Genomic DNA, 19,068 nt, shown 5'->3' with positions numbered 1-19,068 from the left:
AGTCCCAAAAATAATGGTCATTCCTGCTACTGTATACCAGAGGAGATAGAATTTATTCCCAGAAAGACAGTCCTTTCCTCCACTAGAATCTAGCATTTTCACATAGAGTAGGCTGGATTCCACTGGCTGAAAGGACCTGAGTCCTTCAACCATGGCAATCTATGCTGAAGGGGCCAGAAATTACGCTCAACCAAAAGAATGTAGTGCAGCTTTTTCCTAGAAAAAATTATGATTCCTGCCTTTTGTACAACAGAAGTGAATAAATATATTCCCATAAAAACATCCTTTCAGCAGTAGAATTTAGCCATGTTACACATAGGCTAGAGGATTCAATAAAAACTGTCATTCCTGCCAGTGTACACTAAAGGGGTTAGAAGCTATTTCCAGAAAGACGGTCCTTCCTTCCACGAGAATTTAGCACTTTCATATACAGCCGGTTATATTCCCTTGGCTGAAAGACTAGGGTCCTTCATCCCTGGCAATCTGTTCTGAAGGAGCCTAAAATTATGCTCATCCAAACAAATGCAAGTCATTTATTTCCAAAAAGAATGGTCATTCCTGTCACTGTACACCATAGGAGATAGAATTTATTCCCAGAAAGATGATCTTTTCCTCCACTAGAATCTAGCATTTTCACATAGACAAGGCTAATTGATTCCCAGAAATGCGGTCCTTTCCTCCACCACAAATTTAGCATTTTCAGATACAGCGGTTATATTCACTTGTCTGAAAGGACCAGGGCCCTTCAGCCCTGGCAATCTGTTCTGAAGGGGCCTGAAATTACACTCAACCAAACAAATGTAAGTCATGTGTTTCCAAAAAGAATGGTCATTCCTGCTATTGTACACCAGAGGAGATAGAATTTATTCCCAGAAAGATGGTCCTTTCCTCTAGCATTTTCACATAGAGCAGGCTTGATTCCTTTTGTTGAAAGGACCTTGGTCCTTCAGCCATGGCAATCTGTGATAAAGGAGCCAGAAATTAGGCCCAAGCAAAAGAATTTAGTTCAGCTCTTTCCTTAAAAAGAAAAATGGTGATTCCTGCCTTTGTACACTAGAAGTGACAGACTCTACTGCTATAAAAAGGTTCTATTCCCAACTAGAATTTAGCCATGTTACACATAACAGGCTAGAGGACTCAATAATAAGGGTCATTCCTGCCACTGTACACTAAAGGGGTTAGATGCTATTCACAGAAAGATGGTTCTTTCCTTCCCTATAATTTAGTATTTTCAGATACAGCAAGTTATATTCCCTTGGCTGAAAGACTAGGGTGCTTCATCCCTGGCAATTTTTTCTGAAGGGGCCTGAAATTATACTCAGCCAAACAAAGTAAGTGATGTATTTCCAAAAATAATGGTCATTCCAGCCACTGTACGCCAGAAGAGATAGAATGTATTCCCAGAAAGATGGTCATTTCCTCTACTAGAGTCTAGCATTTTCACATAGAGCAGGCTAGATTCCATTGGCCGAAAGGACCTGGGTCCTTCAGCCAAGGCAATCTGTGTTGAAGGGGCCAGAAATTGCAATCAACTAAGAGAATGTTGTGCAGCTCTTTCCTAAAAAAAAAGGTGATTCCTGCCTTTGTACACCAGAAGTGACAGAATCTATTGCCATATAAAGGTCCTTTTTCCCACTAGTATTAAGCCATGTTACACATAACAGGCTAGAGGACTCACCCTTACTGAATATAAAACACTATAGAATAAAGTAAAAAAAAACTCATTACCTCAGGCCGCAAAGCATATTATGCTACCCTTCAAACCAACCACAATACCAACCCCAAACTATTCTGGAAAGGAATCTCATCTCTCCTCAACCCTGGGAAAATAGAAAACCCTTGCCCCAATCCAAATGCATCCAATATAGACTTAACAACCCAATTTAACGCTTTCTTCATAGAATCCATCAATAAGCTAACATCATCCTTCACAAACAACTCAGTGACCCCCCCTCAGCCTGAAACCACCTCCCCCCCCTACCATCACTTGCCCCCAATCTCCACCCTTCTCCATCAATCCTATCTCCATATCCAGCATAAAAAAAACTTTTCTAAAACTTAAACCTGGTTCCAATGCCCCAAATGAAATCCTCTCCTTCTTCCTAAAAGTAGCTGCAGAAGCCATTGCCCTCCCTCTCAGCATACTAATCAATCGGTCTATCCTAGAATGCCAGGTCCCCCAACTCTGGAAGAAACCCTTTATTATTCCTCTCCACAAAGGTGGCAATAATAATGACATTCCAAACTTCCACCCTATTGCTATCTTATCTTCCATTTCCAAGCTACTTGAAAAATGTGTCCACCAACAACTCTTACCCTACCTCATAAATAACCAGCTTCTTACCCCTACACAGCATAATTTTAGACCAGGTCATAGTACCTCAACTGCCCTCCTCTCCTTCCTAGAAACAATTAACAAAGCCTGTGATTCCAGTCATTTCATGTTCACCCTTCTCCTCGACCTTTCTAAGGCATTTGACACCATATCCCACAACCTGTTTCTTAATAAACTCTCCAGACTTAACCTAAACCCTTCCTCTACCAAATGGTTCTCCAGCTACCTCGCAAATAGGCAAGAAGCAGTTAGATGGAAAAAAGCCATCTCACCTTTCCTTAATACATCCACAGGTGTCCCCCAAAGTTCCATTTTAGGACCCCTACTATTCAACATATTCATAAACGATTTCTACCAAGCCATTCCAAACTCCAGCCTCATCCAATATGCAGATGATTCTACTATTATCTACTCTTCCCCTTCTATCTTAGCTCTTATCAATCTCACCCAAAATGCCTTCTCCTCCACTGAGTAGTGGATGCTAGACAAATATCTGGCCCTTAATGCAACCAAAGCAAAACTTATGCTATTCACCGCCTCCAAACCTCTTCCCTAGATAAACAATGATTTGTAATTAATAGAAAAATAATACTCCTCTAGAAGTAGTCTCTGACACTAAATTATTAGGTATACTCATTGATGATCAACTAAAATTCGACAAACATCTACAAGCTAATATAAAAAAACCCCACAAAAAATAGGTATGCTTTACAGTCCACAATCGTTATATCCCTCCCTCCACCAGGCTTACTTTAGCCAATACATACCTCATCCCATCCCTTCTATATGGTGCCTCTATCCTCACTAGCCTGCAATCTTCACTCAAAACTAAACTCTCATTTTGTTATAACAAGATATCTACATTTGCTGCAGGTCACAGAGCCTCTTCCCACCATTGTAATTCCCTTCACCAACTAAGGTGGCTAGAGCTACCTAACTTCCTCACTTATACCCAACTCATCCAAGCACACAAACTCATTCACAATCCCTCTCTCTGCCCCTCCCTAGCCAATACCTTCGAAATGCACAAACCTAATTGACTCCTAAGATCCAACTCCCAAAAAATAATTAAATTGCATAAACCCACACATCCGGCTGGGAATCATCTCATGTCCTTCTCTCTAGCACGCCTCTGGAATTCCCTTCCTTCTCCCATCTGCACCATTAGCAGTCTCTCCTCATTTAAAGCCTCACTGCACTCACACCTCACTTCACAATGGACATGCTCCTGTTCCCATCCTACCTAATTCTTACTACACTTTCTTCCTTGCCTCCCAATCCTTTTTTTTTGTGCCTTTCACTGCCTTGTAGAATTCTACATCCCTAATTGATGTATCTGACCAACTACTAAAATAGTTACCTTACTTTATTATTTCACAAAAAAAAAAAATTCTTTTGTTACTTCTGTTTTCATTTGAATTAATCTGATGTATTTTGTAAACAATATTTTTTTATTATCATATTTACTCCTGTAATCTGAAATATTTATTTGCAATGTGTACTATGAACTTGTACTTTTCTGTAATATGGACTTGTATTCTTGAGTACTATGTATTCGTATTTTTCTGGAGCTTTTCTCCCCAGTACTCCATTGAAATTAGGCTCCTTGTGGCCCAGTGGACTATCCTGGCAAACAAACTGCAATAAATAAATAAAATAAATAAAAAAAGGGGTCATTATGCCAGTGTACACTAAAGAGGTTAGAAGCTAGTCCCAGAAAGATGGTCCTTTCCTCAACTAGCATTTAGGATTTTCAGATACAGCAGGTTATATTCCCTTGGCTGAAAGGACCAGGGTCCTTGATCCCTGGCAATCTGTTCTGAAGGGGCCTGAAATTATGCTCAGCCAAACAAATGTAAGTCATGTGTTTCCAAAAAGAGTGGTCATTTCTGCCACTGACCACCAGAGGAGATAGAATTTATTTGCAGGAAGACAGTCCTTTTCTCTACTAGAATGTAGCATTTTCAAATACAGCAGGCAAGATTATGTTGGCTGAAGGGACCTGGGTCCTTCTACCATGGCAATCTGTGTTAAAGGGGCCAGAAATTATGCTCAACCAAAAGAATGTAGTGCCGCTATTACCTAAAAAAAGGTCATTCCTGCCTTTCTACACCAGAAGTGGCAAAATCTATGCCCATAAAAAAGGTACTTTCCCCACTAGAATTTAGCCACATAACGGGCTAAGAAGACTCAATAAAAAGGGTTGTTCCTGCCAGTGTGCACTAAAGGGGTTAGAAGCTATTCCCAGAAAGATGGTCCTTTCCTCCACTAGAATTTAACATTTTCAGATACAGCAGGTTATACTCCTTTGGCTGAAAGGACCAGGTCCTTCATTCCTGGTAATCTGTTCTGAAGGGGCCTGAAATTATGCCCAGCCAAAAAAATGTAAGTTATGTATTTCCAAAAAGAATGGTCATTCCTGCCACTGTACACCAAAGGAGATATAATGTATTCCCAGAAAGACAGTCCTTTCCTCCACTAGAATCCAGAATTTTCACATAGAGCAGGCCTGATTCTGTTGGCTGAAAGGACCTGGTCCTTTAGCCATGGCAATCTGTGTTGAAGGGGCCAGAAATTATGCATTTCAAAAAAAATGGTAATTCCTGCCACTTTACACCAGAATGGATAGAATTTATTCCTAGAAAGATAGTCCTTTCCTCCACTATGATCTAGCATTTTCACACAGAGCAAACTAGATTCCATTGGCTGAAAGGACCTAGGTCCTTCAGCTATGGCAATCTGTGTTGAAGAGGCCAGAAATTATGCTCGACCAAAATAATGCAGTCAGGGCCGGCCTTAGCCGAAATGGCACCCTAGGTGAAGTAGTGCTCTGGTGCCTCTTAAGCCCCACCCACTCCACATTAATGAAACACCCCTATTTGAGCCACACCCACTGGGTCATTCCCCAAGAAAGCCACTCCAGTGATTTCCTTAAATTATTTAAATGCATCGAGGGAAAAAAAGATACCTTGTAATGTAGTTAAACTACAGCTACCTTTGCATATGTATTTTCTACTTGAAATACCAGAGCCAGATCATGGTCAAATAGGGTCCTAGGAAGGGTACTAGACCGCCACTCTAGAGCAGCCCCTCCTGCAGCAACCCCCAACAGCAGCCCCCCTCCTCAGCCATTCCAGTGTTCCATTATTTGGTTACCTCACCAGTTACCATGCATACTGTTCTATTATTTGCTTCTACAATGATTACAGATATTGAAATAAAATAGCACAAACACAGATAGCCATTTGCTAAATAAACAATACAATCTCACAATGAAAACAGACTTAGCATGAGCAGTAAACTTCTCTTCTCTTGAAACTTACATTCATTGAAATGGCAAAACTCACATTCATTGAAACGGTAAGAAAACCCATATTCATAGAAATGCATCTGGTTGGTGGAGAATTAAGTTTACCTTTGGGCTGTTTTCAAAACAGACTCCTTGCAGACATTTTTTAGGGCCATGCATACATGTATGTATTATTTGATTCACTTTCCTGATTGTATTGAATTATATTCCTTGTATAATACAGCACCACTTGTTAGAATATGCTTTAAATTTGTAGTTTTAAACATTCGTTTAATAAGCAATGAAACTAAATGTATGAACCAATAATTACCCATTTCAGAAAATTTCAACAATAAAAGGCCACTCATGACTTCTGTCATTACAATCCACCAGTATTACTCCACACCTATAATCTCTGCAGAAGTAAAATCATCTGAATTCCACATTAAAGAAATATGTAACTAATGAGGAGGATGCTACTGACAAACAACTTTACATATCAATGTTATCTACAAATTCAGTGCCTGCTGCCCTTGAAAAATTAATTGCCTATATCACATTAAAAAATTGATAAATTGGTAATATTGCAATAGGAAATGACTAACAAGTTCATAGTTACTTGCTTCTGTCCAACAATATGTGTCATCATCTGGTCCATTAACATCAGAAATGCTCTGTCCACCTTGGGGAAGCATAATTGATAAGTTTAAGGGGCTGGCTGTATACTTCATAGTGTCAAACCAAATATTAGCTTTTAATCTATTGAACTAGACACATTTTTGACTGAACCAGACTTCTGAGGACATGCATGGCAGCAGTTCAGCTTCCACCTAAGGAAAACAGTCTAGAATGTACTGTATCACCGACAAACTGAATAACTAAAGATTCCTACAAGCCTGCAAAATATTAGACTGACACCACGACTGGAAAGAGAATAAGCAAGCTTAACATTAATCTGCCTTGCATAACTAGTTCTCCATTCAATGAAACGGTACACACCCTTGACCCAAAATGTGGACTGTAAATAAATGATAGTTTTTTTTCTTTAAATTTACTAAGGGTTGTAACACTGTACTTTACTAACCTTACCACTTGCTGAAAAAGGCCACATTGATAAACAAAATAAATAAGCGGCTTATTGGTGGAGACTCACTTAAACTTTCAACCTACAATAAAGCAGGATAAAAAACTATAACATTCAGTTATCAGGGTATTTTTATTCAATATATCAGCACACATAGGCATTTCATATACTGCCACAGCCAAAGCTTGTGCTCAAATGAAGTCAGAAACAGTGCTTAAAAGACACCATAGGTTAACTTTTTTGTACTTTTCCAAACACTGTACCATAAATAGTGTATCATGACCTGCCTTGCTGTTATCAATAAAACACATTTTTGTTGACTTTTTTTGATGTACAAAAAAGCTAACATAAAACTGCTTAGCTTAAGATCATTCCTACATTAAAATGGCCCCACAAAAAAACCTGGGTATTATATGACTAATTTCAGTATTCAAAAGATGTAAACTTGTATAAAAAAACAAAAGCAACCACGCTGCTCTTTTAAACTATATATAAAATCATTATCTTAGGTGACAAACTGGTAAATCACAGAACTTCAAATTTTATGAGGACAGTTGAGAGGTATGTTGCACACACACGCAGCTACTCTCTCACATAGCAATACACACACACACACACACACACACACACACACACACACACACACACACACACACACACACCTACTCTCTCACGAAGCAACACACACATACATTCTCTCTCACACAGAAGCTATTTTAAATTCCACACACTCCTACTCTCCCATACAACACACAGACACACATCTACTCTCTCACACAATAACACACCACTTTATCTCTCATTCAAACAGAATGACTAATTTAAATTCCATAGGATGGTGCAGTGGTGCAGTGGTAGCGTCATTGTCTCACAGCAAGAGGTTCTCCAGTTCAATTCTTGGTTGGGGTGCCCTCTGTGTGGAGTCTTCATGTTCTCCCTGCATTCGTGCAGGTTTCCTCCCACATCACAAAGACATGCATCTGGAACATTTCTCCCTGGGCCTCTGCTGAAAATTGGCTTTGTTCCAAGTTGGACTTTCCCGGTTAACAAATGTTAATTAAATGAAAAATACACACACATACTTCCTCTCACATACAGAAACCTGGTTTAAATGACACACGAATACACTTACCTCCTTTTTAAATGAAATGGCCTCACGCATACACACAGAATTAATCCCTCTCTTGAAGTGCTAGTTTAATTTCCGCGTGCCACCATAGAATGTCTTTACATCAGTGTTGGCATACGTGCATATGAAGCACATATATTTCTCCTTAAAGGTAGTGGAGTGAAGTTTTTTTTTTTTTTCATAGTTGTTGAAGCCCCCTGGCCACACTGCAGGTATAAAAGTAGGAGGACACTCGCCCTATGATTCCAGCGCCCTATGGTTTATTTATTCATTTTAATTAATGTACTTTTCTTATTATATGTTTGCATAATAAGAAAAGTAAATGAATTAAAATAGATAAATAAATGAACACAAACTGCGTCCTTTACTAGGCTGACCTATAAGGCACATTAGGTGGTTGCGTAGTTGTGAATGCAGTGCATGTCTTTCCTAAAAAAATAAATAAATAAAGGTCATCCCTGCCTCTGCACACCTGAGGTGACAGAATCTATTCCAATAAAAAGGTCCTTTTCCCCAGTAGAAATTTTAGGATTCAGTAAAAAAGGTCATTCTTGCCAGTGTACATGAAGAACAAGCTAGATACCCTTTGCTGAAAAGACCAGCTACATTCAGCCAAAGAAATATGTACTGAAGTGACGGTCAGGGGACCTAATACTGTTTACCCAAAAGCCTTCTATGTATTCTATGAGAGAGATACTCTTTTTTTTTCCTCACAATAATTCACCTTCTTTTACAAATCAGGTTATTCCCCTGCTCCTGCTTTGTGTTAACAACTGCAGGATTTTTTTACATAAAATTTTTACTTTATTCACTCTTTCAGGTGAACAGGAGTAATTTTGTAAAGTGCAAGCTAGAATCTTTTTTCCTAAATTTGTCTTTTACACAATGTAATCTACTCTGCTTTACATGAAAATTAGGTTAAAGTTAAAATATGTTTCAATCCTCCCCCCACCCTCTACAATCTACTGTATTAAAAAAGCTAGATTCCCACACATAATAATCCTAAAACAAATCAAAGAACTGTGTTCCAGTTACCTCCAAAATGCTACTATGACCAATAGTGACATAGAAACTTGTAGCAGGTTTTGGAAAACTATTATCACAACAAAGAAAACTATTACTAATTCATATAAAATGATACATGAAATCAAATACCAGAAAGACCTCCTCTTCTCTAACTACTGGAGAAAAATTAAACCATCCATAGATGATCAGCAAATAAGCCAGGCAATCAATCTAACACTGAAGAAAAGTTAGCATACACTCAGCTCATGGTCAATAATAATGCTTATTTTACACCTGCAATCCTACACAAATTTAACACATCAAAATCACCTTTCTGCCCACACTGTAAGGACCAGATAGCTGACTTAATCCATGTATTTTGGAGCTGTAAATGTGTCTATAAACTCTGGAACTCTCTCAAGGTACAATTACAAAAGAAAAACGGGTTATCAAGCATCAACATTAACTTGGGAATTCACTCTATTACACATTCTCCCATCCAACATACCAAGAAAACAAGCAAATACACTTTTAACAATCTTCCTACTAATGAAACTGTATATAGCTTTTAAATGGCTAGATACGATAAATATCTCTTTGGAGGGTTTTAAACAAGTAGCTATACAACACCTTTTAGCTCATAAAATAGTAATAGATAAAAGAAACAAAAACATGAAATCCAGAGAAATTTGGGAACAAACCTTTAATATCATATTAGCATAATTCATCACACAGCAACTTAGAAATACACTCTAATGGAACCAAAGAACACATACAAGTTCCGATATTAAATAATAACTTGGATATTACGAATATATATACTGTCTGTATAACTGTGGAATTAACAGTGAAAGCATCTGTGTACATAGTGTAAATAGATATGTTGAGGGACAGAGCTGGGAAAGATGTGCAGCAGGTAAGGGTGATAAAGGATAGTGAGGGGAAATGTACTCACAAGTGAGGAGAGTGTGTTGAGTAGATGGAAAGAGTACTTTGAAGGGCTGATGAATGAAGAGAATGAGAGAGAAAGAAGGTTGGATGATGTGGGGATAGTGAATCAGGAAGTGAAACAGATTAGCAAGGAGGAAGTAAGGTTAGCTATGAAGAGGATGAAGAATGGAAAGGCTGTTGGCCCAGATGACATACCAGTGAAAACATGGATGTGCTTAGGTGAAATGGCAGTGGAATTTTTAACCAGATTGTTTAATGAAATTTTGGAAAGTCAGAGGATGCCTGAGGAGTGAAGAAAAAGTGTTTTGGTACCTATCTTTAAGAATAAGGGTGATGTGCAGAGCTGCAGTAACTACAAAGGGATAAAATTGATCAGTCACAGCTTGAAGTTATGGGAAAGAGTAGTGGAAGCTAGGTTAAGAAGGGAGGTGATGATTAGTGATCAGAAGTATGGTTTCATGCTAGGAAAGAGCACTACAGATGCAATATTTGCTCTGAGAGTGTTGTTGGAGAAATACAGAGAAGGTCAGAAGGAGTTGCATTGCGTCTTTGTGGACTTAGAGAAAGCATATAACAGGGTGCCTAGAGAGGAGTTGTGATATTGTATGAGGAAGTCGGGAGTGGCAGAGAAGTATGTAAGAGTGGTACAGGATATGTACGAGGGTAGTGTGACATTGGTGAGGACTGCAGTGGGAGTGACAGATACGTTTAAGGTGGAGGTGGGATTACATCAAGGATCAGCTCTGAGCCCTTTCTTATTTGCAGTAGTGAAGGACAGGTTGACAGATGAGATCAGACAGGAGGCCCCGTCGACTATGATGTTTGCATATTCATAGGTTCATAGGTTCATAGGTTTATACTAGGCTATCTGCCATAAGGCATTTATAAGCCTAGCCTAAAGTTTTGTGGCTTACGCCACCCCTTATATGAAAAAATACTGTACCCATTAGTTTGTTGTGCCTCTGTCCAGCAGTGACACAGAGATGATTCCCGGGGTAAACCTACGATCTCCCATCCACAGGTCAAGATTTCTCTTGAACAGAGCCAGCGAGGTGCTCTGCCTCACATGGACCGGGATTTTATTCCACAGCATAGGGAGTCTCTGAGTGATAAATCTATCCCTCCAGCACATCCTATTTATATCCGTGCTAAGGTTTAAGTCGCTTGCTCTAGTGGTTTTGGTGGATTTGGATTTTTTGAGGTGGAGCATGTCCATTAATTCCGGGTTGGACATGGCCTTGTATGTCAGGCACATGTCACCTCTGAGCAGACGGTATGCGACTGAATAGAGCTGGAGTTTCTTCAATCTGGCAACATATGACAGATTTTGAAGTCACTTTATCCTTTTGGTAAGGAACTTTTGGGGTCTCTCCAATTGCTGCAGATGTCGGGTGAGATACATCCCGAATGGGGCATTGTACTCGATCATTGGTCTGATAAGTGAAGAGTACAGGGGAACAATGACCTCACTAGATCTGGATGTGAATCCCTTCATGATCAGGTGGGCAATGTAGAAGGTCTTTCTAACCACTTTAGCAACGTGAGTGTCAAAAGAAAGGCCACTGTCAACCTGGGTCCCCAGGTCCCTGATAACCTCTTCTGTGCTTAGTGGATTGCCACCTATATGGTAGCTTGGGGTTACCTTGTTTTTCCCAAAGGGTATGACTATACATTTTTGGCGTTTAACTTCAGGCCATGGCTCTGGCACCAGCTATCTGTTTCCGTGAGTCCCTTCTGAAGGATATCCGTGTCCGATGCACTTTCCACTATGGCCCAGTTTGCAGTCGCCTGCAAACTTTGTCAGCCAAAGTCCTCCCATGTTGGCCTGTACTTCTGAGAAGTAGATGCCGAACAATAGGGGCCAAGGACCGAGCCCTGTGGGACACCACTTGTGACCGGCTTGGAGTCTGACATAGCGCCAGCAACTCTAACCCTGTGGGTTCTGTCCTTAAGCCAGTTTGCAACCCATCTTGTGACATATGGGTTTACATTTAAGCTGGTAAGTTTTTCTACAATACCCGAGTGGGGTATTGTGTCGAAAGCCTTTGCAAGGTCAAGGTAGGCTGTATGGACTGCCTTTCCCTCATCAATGGCCTTGGTGACTGTTTCGAAGAAGTCGACCAAGTTCAAAAGGCATGATCTGCCCTTGACAAAGACAAACTGGGTCGGGTCCAATGTCTGCAAGTCCCCTATATCTTTGTTTATGAGCTCCATTATGATCCTCTCCATAGCTTTGCAGACTAGACTTGTTAAGCTTATGGGGCGGTAATTACCAGGGTCCGTAGAGGCACCGCCTTTGTGGAGTGGGACCACAGTTGCCGTACGCCACTCCTTGGGCACGTATCCTGTGGTAAGGCTGAGATTAAACAGCTGCCTTATGTGCGGGTTTAATTCCTCATTTAGCTCATGTAGCACACAGCTGGGGACACCATCCGGTCCCATTGATGCTGTGTTTTTAGCTTTAGAGAGAGCAGCTTTCACCTGCACATTTGAGATGTCTGGGAGGCTACACTCCGCTGGGATAGTTATCTCTCCTTTAGGGGAGGGGGGTGAAGTTTGCACTGAACCTGTCTGCCAGTATGTTGGCAATGTCTGTGGGTTCAGTGATTTTTGTATCATTTTGGACTAATTCTGAGCATATCTGGGAGTTTCCACCCAGGTTCCTAACATAGCTGAAAAAGGCCTTATGATTGTCCTTTGAATCCATGGCAATTTTTCTCTCAAAATTGGCCTTAGTTGATTTTATGAGTGCTCGTATTTTTTACTAATAATGATCAGGGGTGACTTCCCTTTTATGGATTTTGTTCTATCATGTAATAGCTTTCTCCTCTTATTGTAAAGTTTGTTAATGGCTGGGGTCCACCAGACTGGACGTTTGCCCTTTGTGGAAAGAGTCTTGGTTTTATTTGGGATTGCCTGATCCATGCAGTCCTGGAGGTGTTCATAGAAGGCATTTGTAAGGGCTTCCGCAGCTTGGGTTGTGGTTTCCACTGGCTCAGGGGCCTTGAAGGATACCACACCAGTCTTGAGTAGTGTGACGTTTGCTTTAGAGAAGTTCTTCACTGTGGTCTTTTTTGTTTGGTGTGGGGTGGGATGTAGATTTCCAGTGAGATTAGTTTATGATCAGATCTCACCAATGAGGGATATACTTCCGGTGTGGAGCATTTTGTCCCCATGTTTGTGATAATGAGATCTAGTATATTTTCTCCTCTCGTGGGAACAGTGACTAGCTGTTCCATGGCATTTGAATTTATGAACTCCAGGAACCGTTGGGCTAGAAAGTTAGGGCTTGAGTAATGTTCCCAGTCTATATTCGGGTAGTTGAAGTCACCCAATATGATGGTGTTTGGAGATAAATTTATACCCTCCAGTGTCTTCAGGAAGGCTGTGTGGGGTTCCTGAGTTTGAGAGGGTGGCCTGTAGCATGCTACAATTTGTAGAGCAGTTTTGCCTATGGTTAGTTGCACCTGGATGGTTTCCGAAGCTTCATGCGTTGCCACCAACCTGGAGGTGTGGGTATCCTTTATGAATATGGATACACCCCCTCCTTTTGTGGTGTGGTCTGGGTTTAGGGCCGGAACGCATGATATGAGGTAAAACCTAATAGTGCCGGGGTGCTCTCAGGAGCCTTGAACCAGGTTTCAGTTACAGCACAGACATCGATGTTCTCCATACTGAGAAGGGCCTCGAGTGCGTGCATTTTGAGATTTAGACTTCTGGCATTGAGCAGCATTACCCTCGGTTTCTTCCCATTTTTGTTTTCTAGGGTGGTAGGTTTAGAATTTGAGCCTTGTCTAAAAAAGGCACTATGGGGGTGGCAAGAGCCTTAGCCAATATCCGGAATCCCAGGGGTGACGGGTGCAAGCCGTCCCTTGCGAAGCAGCGTGGCTTGTCAAGCATGTCATCCCAGGCAGATAGACACTGGATCCCCTTTGAATGACACCAGACATTAAGCCAATTGTTAAAGCTGATCATCTCAGATGACATTGTGATATGTAGTGAGAGTAGGGACCAGGTTGAGGAGACCCTGGAGAGGTGGAGATATGCTTTGAAGAGGAGAGGAATGAAGGTCAGCAGGGCTAAAACAGAATATATGTGTGTAAATGTGAGGGAGGGTAGAGGAATGGTGAGGATGCAGGGAGTAGAAAAGGTGGATGAGTTTAAGTATTTGGGATCAACAGTTCAGAGTAATGGTGAGTGTGGAAGGGAGGTGAAGAAGAGAGTACAGGCAGGGTGGAATGGGTGGAGAAGAGTGTCAGGAGTGATTTGTGACAGACGGGTACCAGTAAGAGTGAAAGGGAAGGTCTACAAGAGGGTAGTGAGACCAGCTATGTTATATGGGTTGGAGACGGTGGCATTGCCAAAAAGGCAGGAGTCAGAGCTGGATGTGACAGAGTTAAAGATGTTAAGATTTGCACTGGGTGTGACTAGGATAGACAGGATTAGGAATCAGTGTATTAGAGGGTCAGCTCAGGTTGGACAGTTTGGACACAAAGCAAGAGAGGCGAGATTGCATTAGTTTGGACATGTGCTGAGGAGGGATGCTGGGTATATTGGGAAAAGGATGCTAAGGATGGAGCTGCCAGGTAAGAGGAAAAGAGGAAGGCCTAAGATAAGGTTTATGGATGTGGTGAGAGAGGATGTGCAGGCGGTTGGAGTAAAAGAGCATGATGCAGAGGACAGGAAGAAATGGAAACAGAAGATCCGCTGTGGTGACCCCTAACGGGAACAGCCGAAAGAAGATGATGTATGACCTATATCCTGTGGTACTGACATCAATGTATAACATATATATACGGTCATGTTGTAAGATGTTTTTTATCTGTGACATTTATTAATGTAAAAATAAAAATGACTGAAAAAAAAAAAGGATTCCATGTTCTGAAAGGACTCTGTCAATCATACATATTATATTAGAATACCTCATGTTTATTAATAACTAGGTCCTTTCAGCCAAAGGAATATAGTCTGTATTATATGAGACGGATAAATTCTATTATTGCAAAGAATGTCCTCTTCCCCACTAGAAGCACAGGCTAGATTCCCTTTGCTGAATGTCCCTGGGTCCTTTCAACCAAGGGAATCTAGGCGGCTCACATCAACAGGGCTAGAATCTATTGGTGTAAAGACGGTCCTTTTCCCCACTAGAATCTAGACAACTCACTATGAGCTAGCCAGATTCCCTTGGCTAAAAAGACTAAGTTGCTTCCGTGAAGTGAATCTACCCCCAACCACCTGGAAACTGGTCTGTCGTCGCCGGCGCTGATCATGCAACTCATGCGTTCAACAAAGCCACGCCCACAAATGCATTAAACCAGTGGGGTGAGGGGGTGATGGGGGATAGGAATAGCCAGCCGAAGATAACACCAGTAATGAGTAAACTCCTACTTATAAAAGACAAAAACCGAACAAAATAATTAAACTTAATTCTTGTTTCAAAACATCTCATCTATACAGACTGTGATTGGTTAAAAAGGGGGGAAACATTCAAACAAGGTTATTTGCCATTGGTGAGTTTATGTACCAGCCCTGTCTGTTTGGTTTATCAGCTGGAGATTCCCTTCTGGAGGTGTTTGGGAGCAAATGTTTTAGAGATTTTGTTGTTGTTGTTATTAAGTTACTTAACACTTACCAGTGACAGGAGATAAAAGGGAAACTACCTATAAACGTCAGTAAATAAGCGTTGTATTTGTGTTTCCAGTTTCTGCTGTTGACTGCAACAGGATACGGGAAGTTGGACTATCAGCCTTACTTTGTTGTTACAGAAGTTATTTTGAGTATTGCTATTTTCCTGTGAATCGAAAGTACATAAAGAACGGGCGTTGAGCTCCTACAGACACCCGAGGTACAGCCTGTTTCAGAAGCTGGTGTCTTAACTGATGCACGCTGATCGGTTTATGCACAGGTGTTTTACAAAACATTTGGTAGGCGTTCATGGATACAGCAGTGGATTATTTTACTTGGTCTGATGGCAGTCCCACACATTTGTGATTCTTTAGGATTTATCTTTTAAAACGGTGTGTTTTTCTTTACAGTTTACATTGGCACGCAATCTGCATGGAGTTTTATGTGGGTCTGAACCTTCTGCAGAACTGTTATGCAATGGAAACTGCCACATTTTGACTTGGACAGCGGGGATTACCTACTGACCTTTCGAAAGGACGCGTTGACTACATATTATTTACCAAACTAACTTACCACTCCTTTTTGCATCTGATTGTTTGTTTCACCAAGTTTTGTAGCAATGGCTTCTGGTGATAGGGAGGACTTTAAAAAACAATCAGAAGATTGTGTAGCGGAGGAGACGTGCGATTCTGGCATTGATTCGATTAGGTCGCTACGCTCAATCAACACAGAAGATTACCACAAGGAAAGGGAAAGAGTTGTTGAGGAGGACCGAATTTTAGGCAGCCGTCTTCCTCATCATCCAGATGAGCACACGGACATTTCACTGGAAGGACAAACAGTGGATGAACGCCTTGATTCAAACTATGGTTCGTCCTCTATCACAGATTCGGTTGAGCTGCCCAAAGTGCAGATATTGCGCATCACGGAAGACTCAGCACCAAACCCTGACCCTTCGTGTATATTTACATACTTATCGGACGAGGGCGACACGTAGGTCACATTTTTCTTGCTTTGATGTGCATTTTAGTTGTAATGTGCAACAAGGGTATTCCGTTAGTGTGCTCTTTTCCCCGAAAATGTTTGGTTTACCTAGTGTTGATAACGCAAATGTGTTTGCTTGATTATATATTTGGCTTCCTTTCTTCATTTGAGTGAGTGAATTTTGGTAGTTGGCAGATCTGAGACTGTGCCTTGCAGCCTTGTTCTTAAATGTGGCTGTGCATCCATTTCTGTGACCATATGCACTGTACTTCATGGTTAATTAAGACCGCAGAGGGTACTAGTTGAAAACATTGTATTAATAGTAACGGTTCCCACAGAGTTTGCCTGTATAAAAAGCTACAAGCAGAAGTTTGGACGGTACTGTAAGGGTTGATAATATCGATGGTGGTTTTGTATACTGCTTACTAGAATGTTACGGCATTAGCGTAGTTTGCTGACTATTGCTGCAACATTCTAAACCTTACAACAAACACTGTTTAAAAAAATAATGTCTGACCCCCCCCCCCCCCCCTCCAGTAAGCAAGTTAAAAAGAATCCGTAGCCGACACTAAGCGCTTGTTCACTTGAAGAACTGATAAAACATTTTTTTGGCTGTGCGGTTTTGCCTCGGATTTCTGTACTGTTCCTCAAAATAATGTTTGATTGTCGTGTAAATAGCTGAAAAGTACAGTTAGGCGTTGTCAAACGTTAGAAGTTTATAATTCAAAAATGTGTGCTGATGCAAAACTTTTAACATCCGTGATTTTTGTCTATTTTTGCCATGTTCCTCTTGATATTTACGGTCAATCATTAATGACGTACATTAGTTTCATGTTTAATATTCTTAAAATGCATGTTGCTGTTCATTGGCTTTTTAAGTGGATTAAAAAAACTGTACAAGTTTATATTGGTGTTGGTAGTGACAGAGACAGTACTTGCATCTTCGTTCTTGAACGTGATTTACACACTAGTGTTTTTCATTGTCGCAAGGGTTGCCACCTTTTCAAATCGCCAAAGTGGGACATTTTTGGTACAAACTTCATATTTTACAGGTCGACACATACCCACGGTTAGTACAAAGGATAGAACTTAACTTTTTTGCCTAAATAAAAGCTTATTCTTGTAGTATTTTAGTTGCTTATTCTGTTTCATATAACATTTAGGTATTTTAGATACAGAATAACTGTTTTATGCAACTATTACATAGAATATAGGAAATCTTAGGACATTTGCCATTTTTACAATTTTTTGTCAGGACACAACTGCCCAAAGAGGGACTGTCCCTCGCAAAGTGGGATAGGTGGCAACCATAATTGTCACCCATAGTTAGTTATTAGGTATACATTCCAGGAGACCATAGAGGAAATTTTCCCACATGTCCCAGAGTGCTGTCAGGTTAAGTGACTGTCCTGCTTAGAGTCTGCTGTTTAATCCAAAACAGTTTTTGCTTACTTGCAAACAATCTGTAGTCACTGCTGCTCTTGTCATATTTCTTCTTCTCTGTATCTTCCAGTCTCATTCAACATACTGCCTCTCTCATACTTTTCCCTCTCTCCAGCTCTTATTATTTCTGTACCCATCTCTCTTTTTCCTCTAGTTGATATTTCACAACTATTTAATTCCATTAAGACCATCACTTAATATAACTTAGCTTGCGTTTCTCTGTTTCTCCATTCTTCACCTTTTAAATGATTGACCTCATTGAACTGTATTAATGTACAATATGTGTTTTTTCATTGTTACATTTTTACAGTGCTAATTCTACTTAATTTCGCCCACACCTCTTGTTTTACCATTTTTGCACATGGGGTCGGGATTGTCTTTTTAGCACAACAGTCATCTAGAGCCAAGGTTTGCACTGCTGAGTGGCAAGCCCAGGCACAGTTCTTCCATACCACACATGTGCACACACTCAGACCTGTGGCCAGTTAAGAGTGTCCAATCCACTTACTGCATATCTTTAGAATATGGGAGGGGGAGGGAACTGGAGCACCTGAAAGAACGAACACAGGGAGGACATGCAGACTCCACACAGAAGGCACCCCAGCTGAGAATCGAGAACCTCAACAGTATTTGTTTTAATTGCATTTTATTTTTTTTTCTTTTACAGTGTAACTACTGTTGTATTACATTCTATATTTTTATTTTTAAGGTGATTTTTCTTCTCATGGCTCCACTGAAAAAGGGGTCTTTTATGGCAAAGTTGGACTATCCCAGTAAACAATGCAAAATAAGTAAAAATAAGGTAGATACTGATTGGCTCAAACCCTGGACTGTAGCAAACAGCTCATTAAGTGGTCATAGCCTTGGTCCTCTGTGCTACCTGAAAGACCTAACTCGCTTAAATTTTTTTTTTTTTTTAGTACGGCTCCTTATATAATTCTTGATGTTCTTTGTGTTTGAAACTGCATTTACTCTTTATCTTTCGTTCATGTTTTATATATTCTCTAGTTGTCCCTATATTTCATACAGTTTTCTTGGACATGGGCCATCAGTCAAGATTATGGCCAAAGCTGTTTTCTTCTTAGTAGACAGCAGAGTTTCTGGACTGAAGGCCATTATAGGTACTGTACACACTAGTCGTGGGTACTCTGTGGTTGTGAAACTGCCTCATTTCATTGGATCGACTTTGTTTTATTTTTTGTATTTGTATTTGTTTAACTAGG

The 19,068-nt window shown here is 40.5% G+C and overlaps 1 protein-coding gene across 2 annotated transcripts in view; it reads left to right on the top strand.

Annotated features, from left to right (window-relative positions):
• Positions 1-15,151: 15,151 nt before the first annotated feature.
• Positions 15,152-19,068, top strand: part of NFKBIE (NFKB inhibitor epsilon) — a 488,349-nt gene continuing 484,432 nt past the window's right edge. For both annotated transcript variants that reach the window (XM_044060874.1, XM_044060865.1), the window contains exon 1: positions 15,152-16,411. In XM_044060874.1, coding sequence (XP_043916809.1) covers positions 16,038-16,411 — 374 coding nt within the window. In that variant the 5' untranslated portion in view covers positions 15,152-16,037. The remainder of the gene's footprint in view (positions 16,412-19,068) is intronic.

This window comes from Protopterus annectens, chromosome 1.part0 (assembly GCF_019279795.1).
Source record: "Protopterus annectens isolate FY-2018-M chromosome 1.part0, PAN1.0, whole genome shotgun sequence".
NCBI lineage: Eukaryota > Metazoa > Chordata > Ceratodontiformes > Protopteridae > Protopterus > Protopterus annectens.
The sequence above is the reverse complement of the archived record's forward strand: the minus strand, read 5'-3'. Positions and strand labels throughout refer to the sequence as shown.